Source organism: Parambassis ranga, chromosome 20 (assembly GCF_900634625.1).
Source record: "Parambassis ranga chromosome 20, fParRan2.1, whole genome shotgun sequence".
NCBI lineage: Eukaryota > Metazoa > Chordata > Actinopteri > Ambassidae > Parambassis > Parambassis ranga.
The window spans coordinates 7,375,957-7,396,349 of NC_041040.1; the positions used below are offsets into that span (position 1 = coordinate 7,375,957).

General features: G+C 42.1%; 3 protein-coding genes across 3 annotated transcripts; 1 reads left to right on the forward strand and 2 right to left on the reverse strand.

Annotated features, from left to right (window-relative positions):
• Nucleotides 1–3,275: 3,275 nt before the first annotated feature.
• psme1 (proteasome activator subunit 1) lies at nt 3,276–7,490 on the forward strand. The gene is made up of 12 exons (XM_028432774.1): nt 3,276–3,361; nt 3,479–3,524; nt 3,800–3,832; nt 3,921–3,983; nt 4,307–4,408; nt 5,346–5,403; nt 5,637–5,734; nt 5,851–5,919; nt 6,000–6,067; nt 6,469–6,523; nt 6,598–6,684; nt 7,255–7,490. Exons 2-12 carry the CDS (start codon nt 3,486–3,488, stop codon nt 7,333–7,335), a joined length of 753 nt encoding a protein of 250 aa, XP_028288575.1. The 5' UTR covers nt 3,276–3,361; nt 3,479–3,485; the 3' UTR covers nt 7,336–7,490.
• On the reverse strand, nt 7,484–9,156 carry fitm1 (fat storage inducing transmembrane protein 1). Its single transcript, XM_028432766.1, has 2 exons — nt 8,716–9,156; nt 7,484–8,214 (listed from the first exon to the last, which is right to left on the reverse strand). Exons 1-2 carry the CDS (start codon nt 9,003–9,005, stop codon nt 7,542–7,544), a joined length of 963 nt encoding a protein of 320 aa, XP_028288567.1. The 5' UTR covers nt 9,006–9,156; the 3' UTR covers nt 7,484–7,541.
• Nucleotides 9,157–10,293: 1,137 nt separating this feature from the next.
• dcaf11 (ddb1 and cul4 associated factor 11) lies at nt 10,294–18,740 on the reverse strand. The gene is made up of 15 exons (XM_028432728.1): nt 18,496–18,740; nt 17,927–18,140; nt 17,128–17,255; nt 16,667–16,785; nt 16,424–16,488; nt 16,154–16,254; nt 15,708–15,854; nt 15,201–15,255; nt 14,766–14,834; nt 14,471–14,528; nt 13,461–13,646; nt 13,129–13,282; nt 12,538–12,690; nt 12,343–12,449; nt 10,294–11,707 (listed from the first exon to the last, which is right to left on the reverse strand). Exons 2-15 carry the CDS (start codon nt 18,124–18,126, stop codon nt 11,591–11,593), a joined length of 1,659 nt encoding a protein of 552 aa, XP_028288529.1. The 5' UTR covers nt 18,127–18,140; nt 18,496–18,740; the 3' UTR covers nt 10,294–11,590.
• Between the last annotated feature and the right edge of the window lie 1,653 nt (nt 18,741–20,393).

Consider the following 20,393-nt stretch of genomic DNA (forward strand, 5'->3'; position numbering starts at 1 on the left):
GCTCATATCTGTGCTCTGAGGGGACCTTGCACTTTGCTCACACTTTGTAACCAGTAAACTGGATTCTGTGCTGCCTCACCGGGCTGATAACTGTCCACACAAGTCCGCTGTGCGCTGTTAATAAAGTCCGCACGTCTCTGCGCAAAGAAGAAGAAGCCGCAGAAAGAGGAGGAGGAGCTTCTGCGTGTAGCACTTAAATATCCTGTTGTACTTCTTCGCAGGTTGTGTCCATGCTGTTCTCTCCTCTCCTTCTTTGGCTGTTTGTCCTCCGGACTTTCTGCAGCTGCAGCACCGCTGGACAGAAACAGACGCCGAGAACCAGCGTGGAGCAGCAAACCGGAAATACGAGCACGGAAGTAGATGCGCAGCGACTCAGGACGGTGCTCACATGAAACTCCCCCTGAAAGTCTCAAGTTACAGACCAACATTAAAAAGTGTAGATTATATAACATCAGGCAGCCTACTTATACTTTTCGTTCCTGTTATTGTGCAAAATTTTTCATGTTTTCAGCAGCGCAACAAGTGGGCGACTCAACAGAAGCTCTGAAATCTCGCGATATCGTGTTAAATGATCAGTTTCTCACGTTTTATTGAGTTTTTGGTCGTAGAGTTTTTTTAAGCATGACACAGTTATCGTGGCTGTTATCATTCTCAGTGCCCTCACAGGTACAGGTGAAACCAGAGCTGCTGCTAGATCCTTTAGGGGCCCTGGGCAAGAAGGGCCCATTGGGGGCCCTGTTTGGAAATCCCACCCCAAACACAAAGACGTGTACTTTCATGCAGAGCTCCTTATAATTAGAGGATTATGAAATGCTTTGTCTCCAAAAGTGCTTTAAGTGATACAATGGCAAGCGACGTAGACAAAAAGCGTGGGTGGAATCAGGCGAGGCCGCTACACTTCTGAAACAGGGCGGGGGTCTGATTGTGTCTTTGTGCTGGGCCAAAACTGTTGAATGGTGGGGCTAGCTGATCATCCGCCTTGGGGGGTCCCTCTCCCACTCGGGGCCCTAGTTTTGCCCACCATTTTGTGGTGGCTCTGGGTGAAACCTTCCACAACAAAGCTAACATGCTGCACACGTTTATTTCTAAGCTGTGCATTCTAGTGGCTCAAACAGCAGCCAGCAGGAGACTTTACATCCATTACAGAGTAATCATGTGTCTGCAACTGGTTCTAAAGAGTTTCCTGTTAATGTTTCTCTCTCAGGGAACTGGGGGGAGGGGTCTCTCTGTCTCACATACATGAGAGTAGAAGAGAGCGGGGGAAGTAAAGGGGTGTGGACAGAAGAATATACTGTAGATAGGAGATACAGAGAGATACAGCAGTCCAGCATGTCTGGTTAAACTTCAGCCCTCCTGTCTCTGATGGGCCCTGCAGAGTCAGCAGCCAACCAAAGAGACTGAGCCATTCACTGTGAATGAATGCATGCATGCTGTACACCCACAGTCCACAGTTATGAAAGGGAACATTCAGAAATGCAACTACAGGCAAAAACACTCAAAGAAAAAACAGCTGTTAAAAGCTGTTGCAGCAGCGCTGCTTGAATTTCAGGTGTGAAAGACTTTTGGAACTTTTGTTTGTCTGGTAAAAATCACAACATCTGTACGTATCTAAACCACCATGTGTAAAATAAAGTGTTAGAGTTCCTGTTTTCATCTCTCAGCCACTGGATTGGTATTCAATCATGCTGCCCTTTGACCTCAAGGATCAATCTTTGTCATATATTGCAAAGAAGGTTGCATGAGGGAGGCTCACAATCAGCAGAAACCGTCTATGTGTTAGTCTGTGTGTTCAGTAAATATGGGACGTGTCGAGGACTGTACAACACTGTACAAGCTAACAGGCATAGCCGCACAGATGCGTGACCTTTGCCCAAAGTATTTCCCAACAGCCTCTTAGAAGTGAACAACACGCTGCAGACTTTTAATCACTCACCCAGTAGAATCAAAGAATCAATAACTGATGGCATTCATACTGTAAACAAGTGCTGCCTTTGCCCTTTGGATCCAGCCTTGAACAATGTGCCCTCCTCCTGATCAGTGACTGTGTTACCACTCACTACAGATAATCAAGCTGATCCAAGATTTGTGTGCAGTCACCATCACAACACAATGATTACTGCCAAGTGATTCAATCCGTGTGTGATCTGTTTAAATAAAGTATGCGAGGATATGAAGGGAGGGTGTGCTGCAGACGACCAGACATCTGTTTACAGTGTGAGGCTGCTGTGACGTCACTCAGGGTCCTGTTTGTTTTAAGCTTCAACCTAACAGGACAGTGACTGTCCACACACAACTCCTGATGACAGAGCTCCTGTGACAACAGGATACTGTAACAGCAGACACTGGGCGGGAGCAGACTAGCATTCAGTCACTAGAGGTGGATAAGGTGAAACAGCTCTGTGTATATGCAGGTCTGCACTGAGTGATTATGTGGAACATTAAAAGTTTCATTTCTACATAAAAGTCTTAATATTGTATGAAGAAATGTCCAAATGCCATACACAGATTTAAATGACAAACAAAAACATAACAAACTGTTTTATTTTTGTATCAGTATTAGGTTTTATTTCAGCTTAACTGGTACGATTGCATCACTACAATTCAACAGCAGCTGACTCAGCTGCTATTAAGTTACTCATTAGGAGTTATTCCATAATTGCTGTGCTATGGTTGCATTATTGTTTTTAGCTTGGTACAGCTATTAAACTACCAACTGGTCATCTAGGTTCATTTAATCATTATCTGACCCCCTGCATTCTGTCACGTCCTCCACTCTGGTTGACAGAACAGCGCCATCCTGTGGACACAGCTATAATTTACAGAAGAAGCTGTATACTTACTGGGTACAAAAAAAACATACTTACTTACCAAGACTAAATTTCTATCTAATTCTTTTTTTTTTCAGGAAGGGGTATTATTTTATATTAATATTATTATAATTATTATAATAATTATTATTATATTTATTATATTTATTATTAGTACCAATTCTAACAAGAATGTAGTTATTAATGTGACCTGATGTTTTTTAAATAAATGAAAAAATAAAAATAAAAATAAATAATAATGATTTGAATAATGACAATAAATTATTATCATTATTCAAATTATTAATAATAAATACATATAATGGTGGTTTTCTGTGTTATGTATTATAAAAAAAATGTACATAACATTTCAGTTGGTTAAATATTGTGAAGTGTGAGTTTTGAGGTTTATTTGTCATTGTGGGAAATGAAACGCCACAAGTTCTTGAAAAACTACAAATCCCACAATGCACCTCCATCAAGCAACATCAAAGTGGGAAAGTACGGAACAAAAAGCGCCTTACTTTCATTTTCACTTTTTGTGCTGAGTAACTGTGAGTATTAGTTCGTGTCGCACACGGCATTAAATTACACATATACAGAGATTATTTCTCAGATTATTGAAGAGAAAAACCTTTTATATACTTACTGACATAACTTTTTATCTGCAGAGGCGACATGGCTTCTCTGGATATTCGCTTTGAGTCGAAGAAACAGGTGAGCTGTCTGCTAGCAAGAGGTGTTCTGTAGCATCATGTTAAAGCTTCTTTACTCTCGGGTGTCTTTAGTCTTTGTGTCTGTTATGCTAACAGGTGAGCTAGTGCTCAGATAAGTGTTGATAGCCACACAGACTGTAGGGGTCAGGTGAGGTGAGCGAGGACCTTTAGCTGCTACAGAGTGTGAGCTAACCGTGAGCTACATATATGGAGGCACTGGCAAAATAAAAGAGGAAATAATGATCAATATTTAAACTTCTGCTCTCTTTATTGCAGGTGGATGACTTCTGTCAGAAGCTCACCAAGGAGGTAATGGATAAAACAGTTATAAATCTTTCACAGTTGCTCTGTAGCCTGAACTTTGCCTGAATATATATATATTTTATTTTTCTAACAGGCAGAGGAGCTGCTTTCAAAGTTTTTCCCTCAGAAGATTGAAGAGCTGCAGATGCTGCTGAAGGTATTGATCTGTGAGGTTCTGGGTCCTAAGGGGGGTCCCCTGAGATCATATCAGGGGTCTTCAGCCAAATTAATAGTGCACTGCCAACCACTCATGCAAATAACTTCATGCTTGACACTGCACAACCTGCCAATATACCTGTCAAACCATAACAACTTGAGGCAGGATAACCGGACCATCTGATTTGATCCAACATCTGAGAAGTCTTACTTCTCTGGAAAAAAAGCAGATTACAGGATGAAGATTCTGTCTTATCACATCAAACTGTGTGTCAAACAAGCTGGGGGTCATCATGTTTACTTCTCACTTTATGTTCCTGTCAGACATCTTTCAGCTGTGATGACCTGGCATCCCTAAAGGCTCCGCTGGACATCCCAATCCCAGATCCAGCTAAAGAGGAGGCCAAACGCAAGAAGAAGGAGGCGGTGAGTGAAACGCTTACAAAGCCTTTCAACCTGATTTTTATATATATATATATATATATATAAAACGAGCATGCTGGTTTGTTGCGGTACATTCAATTAACTTAGCCTCAGTTTAGCTGATTTAGATTGGATTTTTTTTCAAAAGATGTAATTTGTAAAGAGGTAATTTCCAAAATGAAGACGAGGGTTTAATGAATAAGTTTTGATTACTGCGACGTTTCTTTATTCTGTGTTTAATTTCTCTATCCTTTGAATCCTCCAGGTTCCCTGCGTAGAGCCTCTGGACCTGGGTTTATATTTAGTGCTTCATTATATGAATGCAACATTGAGTCCATAGTTACTATGGCAACCAATCATCACTGGTTACAATTTCCAAGGGCTGTTTTACAAAACTGGCAGTGTGTGGGCCTTTTATGTTAGAAGATCTTTTAAAAAAAAATGTGAAGCCACATCTCTGGGAGTTCTTTATGCGGCTTGTGTTTTATAAATCATATGAAGGTTATGTTTTTTTAATTCTCAAACAATGAGAGGATGCTGCAGGCGCTTCACGCAGCACAAAGCTACTGACCATAACGTGGTGATTGAAGGTCCCTCCTACATCTTAAAGAGTTTTTTCCCACATATTTTATGATCTTTCCTGCAGATGCTTTGACAGTTACTGGTGCATAACCATGAAAAGATGATAGAAAGTAACATTTCCTGTGTTGAAAAATAGGTTGGGATCATTGCACAGCTCTTGGGAACACAGCTGAAGCTGCTGGAATCCTTTTTCAAGGAGCTGCAACTGGGTTACATTTCCTATGCAAAGAAAAAAAAATCTTAACTTTCGACATCTGCATTAAAACTAGTCAGAGAAAAAGCATGTGGGTGAGCTGTCTGGGAGATTAATAGGCAGCGAAAACTGTTTGACCTGATGCCTTCTGTTCTTCTGTTGCAGAAGGAGGTTAAGGAGGGGAAGAAAGACAAGGACAGCGATAAAGAGGAGGAAGACTCAGGTAATGAGCTAAACAGAGATGGTAATGACATGTGATAATGTAAACTATGATTTTAAAGGTGAAAGAGACCATGACTATGATCCCACGCAGTGACTGTAGCAGCTAAAACACTTTACGTTAAGTAGTTTTCCATGTTTTCCATGCATGTCCATGAGGCAGTTCAGGTGAAGCCACAATGTGTAACACTATAAGTCTGTGATAATGTGACAAGCAGTGTTTGGGATGTCCTCCAGGGCCTCCTTGTGGTCCCATCTGCAGCAACGAGCGAGTGGAGAGTCTTCTGCGGGAGGTCAAACCTGAGATCCAGACCCTGAAGGAGAAGCTTAACACGGTCAGTTTAACCTCTTCAGCTTTTAAAGTACAAGCATTAATCAAACAGAATGTGAATTTGTGTTCAGCTGATTTTTTTTTAGAGAAACTAGCAATTAAATGTTTTTTTAATTGCAGGTGTCGATGTGGGTGCAGCTGCAGATACCTAAAATAGAGGACGGTAACAACTTCGGAGTGGCCGTACAGGTGGGTAATTTGTCAATTAATGATGAATTATGTCTTTGGGGCGACATTCATGCAGCCGAATTAAATATCTCACCCAACAGGAAAAAGTGTTTGAGCTGCTGACCAACACACGCACCAAGATCGAGGGATTCCAGACTCAGATTTCAAAGTAAGACACCAAACACGTGTTACAAACATACAGCTACAAGCTGATGGGGTCGTGTCCCTGTCCACCCTTACTGTCAGGCAGCCTTTTTGTTTCACGTCACAGTAGGAATCACAAATGTGCAAGTTATCTCCCCGCAACAGGTGCAACAAAACATGGCGGCAGCCTCGAGTCTGAGCTGATAAGCCATGTCAGCATAGAAAGAATAGTGTGAGCAGCACGTTGGTCACAGACTAACATGTATAATCTTGTATAATTAGCCACAACAGGTCGATTTTAGTGAGATTTCAAGCTTTATTTATTATTGTCCAGCAGCAAAATACAACCATCCTCCTCATAAACACTGCTTTTACACATTTGGATCATACTTAGCAAGACAGTGAATATGTTTTTTGTTTTTTCAGATATTACAATGAGAGAGGTGACGCTGTGGCCAAAGCCTCCAAACAATCCCATGTGGTCAGTACCTCTAAAAGACATTTGTGTACTTTATATCGTACAGTATGTGCTTATACACATCTTTTCTGCTGCAGGGAGACTTCAGACAGCTGGTTCATGAGCTGGACCAGTACCAGTACTGTGAACTCCGCCTTGTGGTCTTGGAGATTCGCAACACATATGTAAGAACCGCTAACTCCCCATTAGGTGTTTGACTGTATTCTTACCCCCATTGTATCTGCTCTGTTGCAACAATGCAATTTCCCCATTCTGGGACAAATAAAGGTTCTTAATTGTCGCTCTAACATCACATATATCAAACACACAGTGCGCTTGTGTTTTGAATGAAATGCATGTAGGATATTCCAGCTGTGACCAAGCAGCAGGGATGTGGCTAAATGGAATCCATTTCTCCTTAATAGGAGGGTAATTAAACTAATTGCTGTGCTCGTGTTGAATTGATAGGTGCTCCATGTCCTGTCCATTAATCAGTTTGTGTCTTTCCTTTGGCCATTGTCCTCCTGTGTTTGATGCTGTTAATGAACTAGGTGTTGTATGTGATGATGAAAGGAGCCGTTTAACAAGAATTACAGCTCTGTATCAGGACGTCGCTCTCTTTTATTACTCCCTGCAACCCCTCTGTCGCTCTCGTTCGCCATCTGTCTTCTTTATATCTTTCTCTTGCTGCGTTTCTGCCGCTGTCAGCTTCTTTATCCCTCTCACTGTCTCCATCTCTCTCTCTCTCTCTACAGGCTGTGCTGTTTGACATCATTAACAAGAACTATGACAAGATTAAGAAGCCCAGAGGAGACGGGAAAGCTCTCATCTACTGAAACTCATCCGAGCACACTTACAGGTTACAGCTAGTGTAGTATGACACTCTCATCAAGTAACAACACACCTGCGCTGACAAAAAAATGTCCTCAATTTCTTATTGTGCATGCATTTTGGTTCAGATTACAAAATAAAGCAACATGATTCCCACAAAGCTTCTTGTCATTACTGTGTCTGAATTGGAAAGGGGTTTGGTTGTGTCACACTATTGAGGATGTTTGTCAGTGTTTGTCGTAGTAAAAATCCCCTCTCCAGGCAAACCGGGGCACCCCCATCTCGGCCTGAGTCGGTACCATCCCTGATAGAGTCCTCTCCACCCCAGGTAGCCCAGAGCTCCTCCCAGCTGCTGGGATGGCCATTTTGGAAAGTTTGCAAGCAAACACAGTAGCAGAAACATCCACAGAGCAAGCAGAACTACACACAGCAGGAAGATGAATCTCAGTGGGGCACCGGGCGACCTCTGCTGTGGCTTCCCCGGAGACAGGTGATGGCCAAAAACTGACATTTCCTCAACCAACAGCAAGCAGCACAAGCAGAGAATAAGGACATCCTGGGAGACCTCATAACCTCTCCACAGCATGTTGGCTTTGAGGCAGGAGGCCTTGGTCTGGTCTTCATGCAGGAGCAGTAGAGGTTGCAGTGGGGTTGCAGAGGCCTGCAGGTCCTGAGCAGTGGCCATGGGTTCATAACAGGTCCCTGCTGCATCCTCCAGAAAGGTCAGGAGACGCTGACAGACCCACCACAGCAGTCCAGCAATCCCTATCCGAGAGAGGTGACGGAGGGAAATGGAGAAGGAGTGACGGGCTGAGAGGGAGAGGAGGAGGATGAAGGAGCCTGCGAAGATGCAGGTCCAGCCCCAGGTGGACTTAAGGAACTTCCTGCAAGAGGATGATGAATCAGGAAATCAGTGTCACACAGAAAGTCACAATAGAAACTACTAGACGGAGTAAATCTGCAGCTGCCTGCAGCCTAATCAAGAGTTAAAATAATGATCTGATTAAAATTCATGTATTGCACAAACACTGCTGCTGTCATGCATTTAATTTTTTTGAGGGTATACACTTGGCTACCATCTCTTCAAACAGAAAAATGGCCTTGCTGACTTCTCCTCCATCTCCCTCTGGTTTTAGCTTTTTAAATTTATTCAAGCAAAGTACAGAGGATGATTTATCAGCCGCTGGCTTCGGTTAATTCGTTATGCATTAAACAGCCTTAACCTCTGCAGCTATTTAGATCAAATTTTACTGGTAATGTTGGCATGCATCACGTGTCACATGTTAAACAGCTATCTCCTAATGGAAGGCCATTCAGGACAGGTTTCAAACAGCATGCATGAAACAGAAATGCTGCAACAAGGAACACATTGCCAGAGCTCTCACCTGTACAGGTAGTGGTGGCTGTTGGCAAAGATGTTGTACTTTGACACCCAGAAACTCAGCACAGGTCCAAAGAGAACCAACCCAGACAGCAAGAGGTGGAAATGTCTTCTGACCAAGGTGCTCCCAAAAACTCTGGCCAGTAAGTTTGTGACGACCTCCAGCGCAGCAGTCAGCAGCCTGAGGATGAATCTTCCTGGCAGTATCAGCTCTGCAGCCATCTTGTGTAACTTCTCCAAGGTGATTTCTGTTGTGAAGCCATTTGAGGAGCTTTTAGGAGTCTTTACATCCATGCTGGTCCAACCTGTTTGGGTACTTTTTTTGTAGTTATTTAACTACTTTGTCTTGTCTTTCAGCTCTGCTGGGGTCCGCCTCACTTTCTTTTGTCTGTGAAAGGCACACCAGTTTCACTCTGGGACCCTGCTACTCTATCACTGTCAGGCGTGCTGGAGAGCACATGGTTTTTAAAAATACAACCCCTCTGTCCCCTTTCCCCTTAAAGAGCCCCTCCCCCCGGCAGAACACAGGCTGAAAGAGGAGACATGGTATTATACCTGCTGCTGTAACTGACCCCATTATTTCCAAAGCAAGGCTCCAACACTAGCTGTGAACGTGATGTTGTTATTAATAATGTTACAAAAAACTTGAATTAGTAGTTTAAAATAAAACTCCTAGTTGCCCAAAACAAAGTTTGCAATCAGACATTGTGATGTGATGCAACACTGTTCACTCACATTTGCATATCCAGTGGAAAACATCTCTTCCTGTAGAAAGAATCATTGCAACACAAAATGGATCATTTGGCTTCCTCTCCTTCTCTCCCTCCATTCTTAGAATCAGCTGCTGGAGCCAAAACTAATTTAAGTTATAAACTGTTGCCAGCCTGCATTTGGCACCGTGAACAGCTGCGTTACTCACAGCACTTTCAGTCCTTTTTTTATTTTCCAGGCCCAGTCTTCAGGCCAGAGCCTCTTAAACCACGTCAAACCTCAGAGCCAAAATTGACTAAATGCAGCCTTTCTATGGGACTCATGCTCTGTAAAGCACCCTGGTGCTGTTTTCACACGCCAGGGCCCTGCTACCAGTACAGATCCAGAAGGAAGAAGAATGTAACATGAAGTATTGTTTTCCTTTACACAGATACATTCTTATTTGGAACTACTAAACACAAGCGATTACTATTATTTTGCTTATTTTGTTCTCTTAAGCTGTAACCTAACCTTCCTAGTAAATGATCACATACATACTTTTTATAAGAATCAAATCTACATCATACAAGGACAGTAGGTGTAAAAGAAACCAGACATGCCAAAGAATCCGAGTCTAATTTTAGACCACTTAGTGCACTGCTGTCATTACAATGACCTTCAGGGAACTTTGCTATAGCTACTGTAGCAGCTAATTGTCCGTTGTCTGTGCGTGCGTGGCTAATGCTTATCTGACAGCAGTAGATAACAATGATAAGTAAATATTCCAGCACAAAGACACTCAGCGAGCTACACTTAACTGTGAGAGAAGTGTGACTCGCTGTAAACAAAGTGTCCATTTTAACAATGATAGCATGCAGTCACTTCCTGGCGATACATTTAAAGAAAGGTTTTATTGTTACTGTAAAACAATAGTCTGAAAGTGAAACAAGGGGCTGTGATATAAACACCTAAAAATTGCATACACAGATCAGTGTGTAAGTTTGTAACGGTGCACACGTTCCGCTTTCCCTTCACCAAGTTCTGATTGGTCTGTATTATCACACATCATATGTTCATCTCTTTTTTTTGTTTTTTTGTTTTTTAAAGAAATCAAGAGCTTCATATTGGCCAACCAACAAAATGACTCTTCCTGTACATAAACTTAGGATTTAGGTGTTTACAGAGCTGAAGACTGACCCAGGATCAACAGTTTGACCCCTGTGTCTGAATATAACCTTACTTTATCTCAGCTAAAGACATAAGAGTGTACTACATTTGAACGTGTTCGGGCAGAGCTGGTCAAATGAGCATGCTGGATATTTTTGGCATAGCAAATTGGGAAAATTGGTACATTATTTCTTTAACTGTATTATGTTTTGAACGTAAACGTTTAAGGACCAATGTGTATAGTTTAGAGGGTCTTTCAGTGATTTATTGTCAGCTTAGAATCGGTAGTTTAAAATTAAACTCCAAGTGCTAAATAAAGTTTTCAAACGCACATTGTGATGTGACAACATTGTTCACTACATTTGTACATCCCGCCTGCGCACAGTCTTTCTATGGTAGCCCATAACAAATAAACCCTGGCTCTAGAGAGCGAGTTTTATTTTTTTAACCAAGTGCCACCATAGCTTCTTTAACATTCTATTAAATAGAAGGGTATTATGTTGGTTGCAATTTCCAAACTCACCACTAGATGCCACTAAATTCTACACACTGGTCCTTTAAATGCCTTTAAACGGCCTCTAAATTAGGACACAGTCAAAACTGATGCCGAACCAGCACGAACCTATCTAAAGACACTCCCTGAATGCACACACCATTAAAAGACTATACATTTATACAAAATGATCATATTTTTTTAACTTATTATACCACTAATTTTGCATTAATTTTTAAATGCAAATGCTCATTAAATGCATTTTTTTACTTTTTTTTTTTACTTCAGCACATTTTGAGTGAAGACCAGATTCAAAGGCCTGTTCTGTGCAAAACACTGAGGGAAAAAAAACAAAACAACAGCAGTAGGCCGTGGCCATCCCTGGTGCCCTAAACTGCATGTGACAATGTAAGGCTGCACACAGCCATGCTATATTTGCAATTATCAGTATCCAGCATTGAATTTGAGAGTCCCTCCCAGTCCGTTTTAGCTTACTGCCTTCCACTGTTAGGGGCAAGGCTCGCCCCGTCTATGGGGATGTCAACATCTTTTGCATTGTCTCTTTCTCTGTCTCTCTCCCGCTCTCTCTCTCTTCCTCCAGAGGGTGGGTTTGTCTGTGCTCCCACATTCGCACCGCTCCGTCCCACTGCAGAGAAATAATGAGGAAAACTGTCAGAACCTGCTGCTGCACTTTGATTTTATGTATGAATGTACTCTATTTAAAGACACACAGGTGCTTTGCTGTACTTGCTGATCATTTAATCCCATTCTATGGGTGGTACATTGATTACCTGAAAGCTGACAATGACTATTTATGGAATTTGACATGCTTCATGCCATCTCTGTGGTTTCACTCGCTGAGGTTGTGACAAATCCTACCCAATTGTGATTATGTAATTTAATGCTAATTATTAGTATTTTCTTTTGATCTGTGATGCTGTTTCAATCAGGTAAGGGCCTAAGATGCCCACTGTTTCTGGTTTTAGGCTGCAGTAAGGCAGGACAACAGCTATAATGTTTTCCATTTTGTAAATCAGATGAGTCTGGCTTACGTAACAGCTCATTTCTGTCTGCAAATGGTCCATTTTATTCCTCATAATTACCAGAAACATATCCAGTCCTCAGACTTTTTTTCTGAATTCCTTAGTATTCCATTAGTACAGGAAAAGCAGTCTGGTTTAACGCGCCTCAATTAAAACCATTTACAACTTAAAAAAAAGGCTGGTTTGAGGATTTAATGTAACGTTTATGATCACAGGCAGGACCATTAGCAACACTCACAGAGCTGCTGATGATGTTGTCCTCATACGGGTGCCAAGTGACGTCCCTCACGCACGCGTCGTGGCCTGAAAGTCTGGACACCACTGTGCCCGTCAGCACGTCATAGACTGAACAGACACAAACAATTGAACCAGTTTAACTTCTTGTAGACATGTGATGGGTTGGCTGTTGATATTCACACACACACAGACTCACTGATGATTTTGCCAGTGGAACAGCCCGAGTAGATGAATCTCTGCCCGGTGCTGAACTCCGGAGAGAAACGACAGCGGATGAGTGTGTGCAGAACGCCATGACCACGGTAGGTCATCACTGACGTGTCGCCTGTCAGCTTGTGTCTCTTCAGGGCTGCCAGTGACAAAAAAGCAATGTAATGTGATCATGTAATTGACCTCAATTTGCACTAAAACATGCAATTCTATTAGCTAAAGCACTCAGACTAGTTTTTTTTTTATATATATTTAGGTTTTCGGCTCATGTCACTCTCGTCTAATTATCAAGCATCTATCCTTCACCTCTCCTTGTCTTTTCTTTTGCTAGTAATCACTCATTTCCCTTATGTATGGTTTAACTGTCATTTCCTCACCACACAGACTCGTTTCATCCTCCTGTCACCAGCCCTCTCTTCTTTTATAATGTCATTTAATCTTTATCTTCTCCTCTATTCTTGCTTTGTTTGACCTCTCTTCCTTTCAATCTCCAACTTCCTCTCTTTTCTCCCCTCTTTCTTACTCATTCACAAGCAGCACCTCCCTCTCACCTCCTCCTGTTCCATTCTCTCCTCACCTCTCTGGGGAACCTGCTGCCAGCGGTAATCCCAGTTTTGTTGGGTGACAGCCAGCCGAGACGCTGCCAACCCCTCTTTGGGTGAGAACTTTCTGACATCCCAGAGCTTGATGGACTGGTCCTTCGAGTTGCTGATCAGATAACGTGCGTCTCCCTGGCATAGGGACAATCCGAGATGCGAGGAGGAGCAGAAATGAAAAAAACAAGAGTAATAAATTAAACCAATATACAAAAGACACCATGTGCCTTTGGCTGCAACTTTGCATTTTGAGAACTTTTGTATTGACAGACTGATAAAATAGCAGTAGCATTGCTTTCTTCAACCCCCCCACCTTGCTGTGGATGAAGGTGATGCCGTCTCGGTGGCCGGCCAGCTGTCCGACAGGCTGCGGTCTGTCCTCCCGCAGCGTCCGTCTGTCCCACACCTTGCACAGTGCGTCGTCGCTGCCAGAGAAGAGCAGCTGGGACGAGCTGTCAGCAAATGCCACTGCATTCACATCATCCTCGTGGGCATCAATCTGATGGGGACAGACGGAAAAGAAAGGCAGTCAGTGTCTCTGTGGAGTGTGTGTGGAAGACTGATTTTCTTTGTGTAGAGAATGTTTAACATATCTTTGTATGCTTGTGCATGTCTATAAAAACTGATCTAGCTTTAACATTAACGTTCAAGTAACCTATGCCTTACCATCACGGTTACAGACTGATGTTATCCATCCTGTATCTATTAGCAAAACAAGCTCTCAAGTCTCTCAAGAGTGCCTGTCTTTGTAACTCCATCTGCTTTCCAAATTCACACGCAAAAAATCAAAATGTGTCCCTATTTAATAATGAGACATCTGACTTTTTTTTTAAACATCAGCATGCTAGCATTGCCTTTGTAAGCAAGATATCATAGTGATGTCAAGAGCGACTGAACACAAAATCTCCAGTTCAGCTCCACACATGAAGAAGCCAAAACTAGAAACAAGAAGTTAAAAGACACACTACAGAAACACACCATCAATGAGGTAATGGGAGGGACAGACTAGAAAGAGTGCAAGACAGTGATGAAGCAGATGGTAGAGGTCAACAACTGACTTCTACACAGAGGGTGGTTGTGGTAGGAGAAGGATGGTGGGTTTAACCCCCACTGTCCTACTGCAGAGTGGAGCTGGACTCTTTGCTGCTATATTAGACAGGCAGGATGGTGTGAAACTTTATGTAAGCTGGCACACTTATAGCTCTGCTATGTCTGTCTCACCTTGACCACAGGATGAAGCACGACAGACAGAGGTGTGTATGATGCAGAAGCAGGTAGGCAAAGGCAAAGCAGAAAAAACAGCACACACAAAGGCAGACTAACCTTCAGCGTTCGTTTATTCTGCTCAAGATCAAAAACGTAAAGGCAGCCATCATTTGCTCTGAAAGGAGAGAGAAGAAAGAACAAATTCTCATCCAGGGTTTAAAAGCGACTGAGCATAGCTGAACCTGGTACACTTTATAGTACTGGCTATAATAAGCATATTCAACTCCCACCAAGAAAATAATAGCTGCAACAGTAGAAGAGTAGCTTTAATTTACATTTCTGAAAGAGCCTTCAGTCCTGGTTTCAACTCTGTCAGTCACAGCCTTGAAACATAAAAGCAAATTGTGCTCACCCTCCCAGGATCTCTTTGCCATCTGTGGACGCAGCCAGTGAGAACACACAGAACCTCCTCTCATCTGGACTACAAAGCACAACAGCACACACAGGCAGGTTTGACACTGAAGTAACACCATGATTATTGAATCTACACTCTACACTGTCTGCTGTATGTTATCCCACACCAAAGAAGCTTTATGAAGGCACGCACCACCTCTTAAACAATGTTATTGTGGGGAGTGCTATGAGTTTCATGGCAGGGCTTGGATGAAATAATGATCACTCTGTTTAACAAACGAGCACACACTGAGCGAGAGGATGGATGTTGGGGTGACGGGTTCTGACAGCATCATTCATCCAGGTGTTAATGAAGGGAGAGGAGGGCCGGCTGGAAAGGAATGATGATTACCTGCTCCGTAATGTTATAAGTTACTATGAGGGAAACACTAACTTGAGGTCCAAGGCGGTGTGGTTTTCACTGTCTCCCTCTATACTGCACAAATGAACTGCAAGGGAGGACAGAGAGAGAGAGAGAGAGAGAGAGAGGAAACATAAGCATAAAACAATATCTTGTGTAAACTGGCAGCAGGAGACAACCTCATTTATCATGTCAAAGAAAATAGTTCAAGGGGCTGATCTGCTAGGCTACAAAAAAAAGTCTTGGCACATTTAGCTACCATTGCCAGGCAACAACACTTAAACTACGTCAGAAATCACTCCCTTGTTCATTAATTCACTACTCCCTATTTAACAGGGTTCTTTATAGTGAGTAGTTCTTTAGCAATCAGTAATGTATCATACAATGAGAGGTAAATGGGCTTGCCTGCATACCATCAACAAAACATTTCACTGCACCACTGTTAGCAGTCTGAAGTGTTTGTGTTGTGACAAAAAAAAGATGTACTCTAAGTGGCGTTTCTTTCGTCATGTAGTGTCATACAGGTCGTCCTAGCCTTACTGTAGTCAGACCAGCTGGAGTAGAGCACATGATGAGCATCAGGGGTGAAGCAAACGTCCAGCACACTCCAGCCTACGTCACGGGCCTTCACTGTCCGCCGCAAGTGAAAACGCCCCCTACTGGTGTCGTACAGCCGGATATTTTGATCTGGAGAAAACGGGAGAATAACAATGACATCTCTGTACATTAAAGATCTTTTTACTTCTACTTCCTTATGCGAACAGTAATTGGTACACATTTTCTGGTAATCATATCAACAACACTTTCATGACAAGAAAAACAATGGTATAATCCTATGACTTTTGGTGTAGAGACCTATTCTCTTGTATTTGTATACTCTGTACATGAACAGCTGCAGTAATCGGTGGTCTAAGCAGTTTTAAACAGTCATTATCACATCTGATGCTTTTTCTTTGGATTCTCATGTTGGATCTCACATTATTTACCTTGGCAGGCTGAAAGGAACATGTTGCCATCCTCGCTGTACACTCCACAGAAGGCTTTCTGCTGGTATGTATCCTTGTGGGATACATAGTTTGGCAGGAAACTGTGGAGGGTCACAAGGGTCAATGTCTTAATATATGGTCTTCTTTATAACCATGAATTAGAACAGATGTTAATGCTTAGTCGAGAATCTTTGTCCTACTAAACTAATTGATTCCGATCCGTTCTGTTTCCCAAAAGCTAATGTTGATCTAACAAAAACTAATACTTACTGTGTCCGGATACGACTGCACTCTCCATGGGAAAAACTGGAGCCTCTACATCTGCCTTGCTCCCTCTGTACAACACACCCACATGATTAAAACCCTTTGGTGAAATGTTAAAACATAACAGCTTTCACTGTAATCATCACTGTGATGTTATATGTGTGGCAGAATTTTGACAATAATCTTCTCTGTACATTGTGTGCTCTGCACTCTACTCAGTGTTTTTAGCTCATATCTTAGTGGTCTAACCTCTGTAAGCATGTGGGTAAAACTGTGGTGGCCTTTTACAGCAGATGAGGCAGTGGCCAGCAGGATCTGAGTTCGGATCTCACTCCGGTCAACTTCTTGTGTGTCGGGTTGGGTGTCCACTGGAACGAAAACGCACAGAACATGTCTCAGTGTGATTGACAAAGTAAGGTAAGATCCTAGAACAAGCTAGGAGAAACTTTTCTACAACTGGCATACTGTAATATCTCATTGGGCAGTGTACTCACTGGTGTATGGTGCTCTTTCTATTATTATTATATTATTTGCCACTTGACTTGATTGATATCAATTATAAGTGCAAAACTGGCAAAAAGTAGAAAAAAACAGGATTTACTTATAACTACTTCAGTATTGTTCATTATCTTTTAAAAGCTTAAGAATTTTGCTACCTAAATAATTATTTTTGGAGCACTCGGCAATGAACAGTGTCTGCTGGGAGTTACCTGGTGGATTGTAACGGTCTCCCAGTCGTCCTTCCCAGGCTCCATCACTGTCATCATCAGAGTCAGAGTACGACTGGACCAGCTGCAGCCCTGTGGCTCCACTGCCATGGACCAGTCTGACCTGGCCCCTGCATACAAAAACACCACATATTTGTTCCAACAACCAACCAATCTACTAATGCAAACCTAAAAAGCAGTTTGAAGAGATAATAATGATGAAACAATCCAGCTCGTTCCCTGGTGCTAAATGGAAGGACACCAGCCCGTGTACTAGCTACTGTGGTACAACTACAGGCTTTCCAAGTAAGCAGCTCCACTATAACAGATGGGGAGATCTGTGGCTCACTGGAGGGTATCTGGATGCTTAACGAAGATGAGAACTGTAACATGCAACTTATTTATTTCAGTTCTTCAAGATCCTGGTGCATTCTAGTTCTGACTCCTCTAGATTTTTGTTATTTGAGGTCAATTAAATCACACAGAACCTTTGTACCAACACGTATTATTTCTATTATTTGCTTCTTGGCAGTGAGGGTTAGGGTTGGAAACACTGTACACTTTCCCTCTATTTGACAGACTCTGTACTGTATATTGTCGGCGTTTATTCTCTGTTGTCTCATATTTAAATGCATAATAATATAGCATTATTGCTAAATGCTTTGAGAGCTGACTAAGTGTACTTTGCTCAAGAACTGCAGAAGAAAGAAATGCTATTTCCTTATGAGTGTATTCTGCAGTTTATCCTTTCAGTGGCTCTGAGACCAATCTGACACACAGAGATGTGTTATTAGACGCTCACCTCCTCAGTAAATAAGCCAGCACTTCTGCTAAGTCAACGTCCTCCTCTGATGCTGACTGTCTCTCTCCTTGCTGCCTGTCAGCCGTCCTGCGGCCCCGGCTGCTGCTCTGGTTTGGTTCTGTTGCTTCAGACTGCTCAGCTGGGTTGTCACTGGAAGAGCCCCTTCCACCAGACATCCCAGAACTGGACTGAGAGCCCATAGACTAAAGAGGGCCTGGCAGAGACAGTAATGAAATATTAAAGACACGTTTAGATTTGCCCGTGGAGATCAGGTGGCTACAGTCCACGGTCCACAGTCAGTACAGTGAAGGAGACGAAAAGGAAAACCCAGTAATAAGTAATACAGGCTACACAAGGTTTGATATACAGCAGCTAAACTGGCAGCAGTTCAAGTTTCTTTAGCATTGGTACTTTGACTTCCTCCTCACAAACAAACTACGTGCTCTGCCAGAGATATCGACCGGCAAATGTGAACTCTACGTTAGCTCGCCAAAAACAAAAAAATGCAATGGCTGATTTCCTTTTAAGCTAGCTAATGGTGCTAGCGACCTAACGATAACATTAGCTACCGTTTGACTGTCAAGCCGTCCTTTTTGACAGCTTGTCCGTCCAGCTCTTTGTCGTTTCGATGCGAACTTGACAGTTTGCTAGATCTACAAATTCCACACGGCCTGACATTCGACGCTTATATCACAGTAAGCTGGAGGTCTGACGGCACAGTGTCTGATGAGTCGGCTAGCAGGGCCAGTCCGTGAATCGCCATGTTGTTTACAAAAGTGTGAAAAAACCCTGCGCGTGCCTCCCCCTGCCCTTTCGCCGTCACGTGATTAGCGGCGCTGTCGTCACTGGCTGACCAAAAAAAAACAAACTAGAAAAGCATTTCCTGAAGAAGATGCAAGTTTGATTGCTGCAGCTGAAGCTTTGAACGCTGATGTGAAGGATTGCTCTGAATTTGCTGAAACACGGTTAAGAATTTAGAAAGATGAAGCTCTTATTTTGAAAAGTGGAAAGTCTTAATATGAATATATGAAACAAACAGCTGAAGACAAGAACAGTATGAGGTCATGACCTTAAAGAACAGCCTGTGAATAAACCATATGAAAGGTCAGAGGCTGGAATAATACTATAAGATAATAAGAAGCTCAGGCTGTGTGATTTGAATGTGGAAAAGTAGTATACAGCTGACGGATGATCAATATGACAGATATAATGCTTAAAGTGTGATAAAGACTACAAATATGGCTGCTTTGTATGCTTCTTGAAACCAAAGCCTTCAGACAAAAAATATGGACACCATCAGAATAACAAGAAGTTGCTCTACAACAGGGTGTAATTTTTATGTCTATGACGTCAAAGATGGCGGCGACTTAGAAAATATGGCTGCTCTGCTTCTCTTTTACATTATGTCTTAATGGAAGAATGACCGGCACTCTCCCCAAACAGCTGGCTGTACAGGCAAAAGGGTTTGGTGTTGAGTTTTAAGAGTCACCCCATCAGAAAGCCAACGAGTGTTCCTTCGAACCGATATAAAAATGATCCCAGTTAGATGGAAGGCGCAGGCCTGAGCGCAGGTTAGAGAGATTTTTTTAGGCATCTCCTCAGCCTCTTTGCTTTGCAGCAATCAAACTAATAATAATAATTAAAGTTACTTATTTTTATTTATTTATTTGTTTTAAACACGAGAATAACATTTTCACTTTATCTCTGTAAAACTAATATGAAAAGAAAATTAATCTTATTAAATTAAATTATATTTTTTTCCTGTACTGGAATTTTTCTGTACTGGCACAATATCTGTCAACACATTTTGTCTGTATTTAGTAAAGCATAGGCGACATTATACTGCTCATTTCAGCCTGTATTCAATAACCTCTGTCTGACTGCTCACTGACATTAAAGATGATGACCACGGTGTAACAGTTTCTAAGAGGAATCCTTGGATGAATACTAAAGGTAAACATTTGAATTAAGTCTCTTTGTTTTTTTACAGCTAAAAATACACACCGGAGTGTTGCTGTTGTTAATCAGTGGCATGTCATTGTCATTAAACAGACTCCACATGAGACCCAGTCTGCTCTTCTTCCTTTAAAAGGAAGCCACTCTGGTTAACCAGCAACAATTGAAGATGTCGCATTACTCTGGATGGTGCAGTTTGATCTAAATTTCCTTTCTGCCCGTCCTTAGTCTGTAACTATCGTTGGAGTGTTCTCATTTAGTCATTTATGTGGGTAAAACTTTATAATGAGATACTGTGAACACTGTTTTTTCTTAGCGGAATCTTTTGTTAACCAAATTAGCTGTGGTGCTCTGAGTGTTTTTACTGTTACAGAGCTGCAATAGACTGAATCGTGCAGCGTCTGCATACTAATTACATTATAATATATATTAACGAGAATGTACAGATGAAAGGAAGACTGGATGAATAAGCGTGATACCTGTTCATCTGTGTCTGCAGTTAACAGGTGGC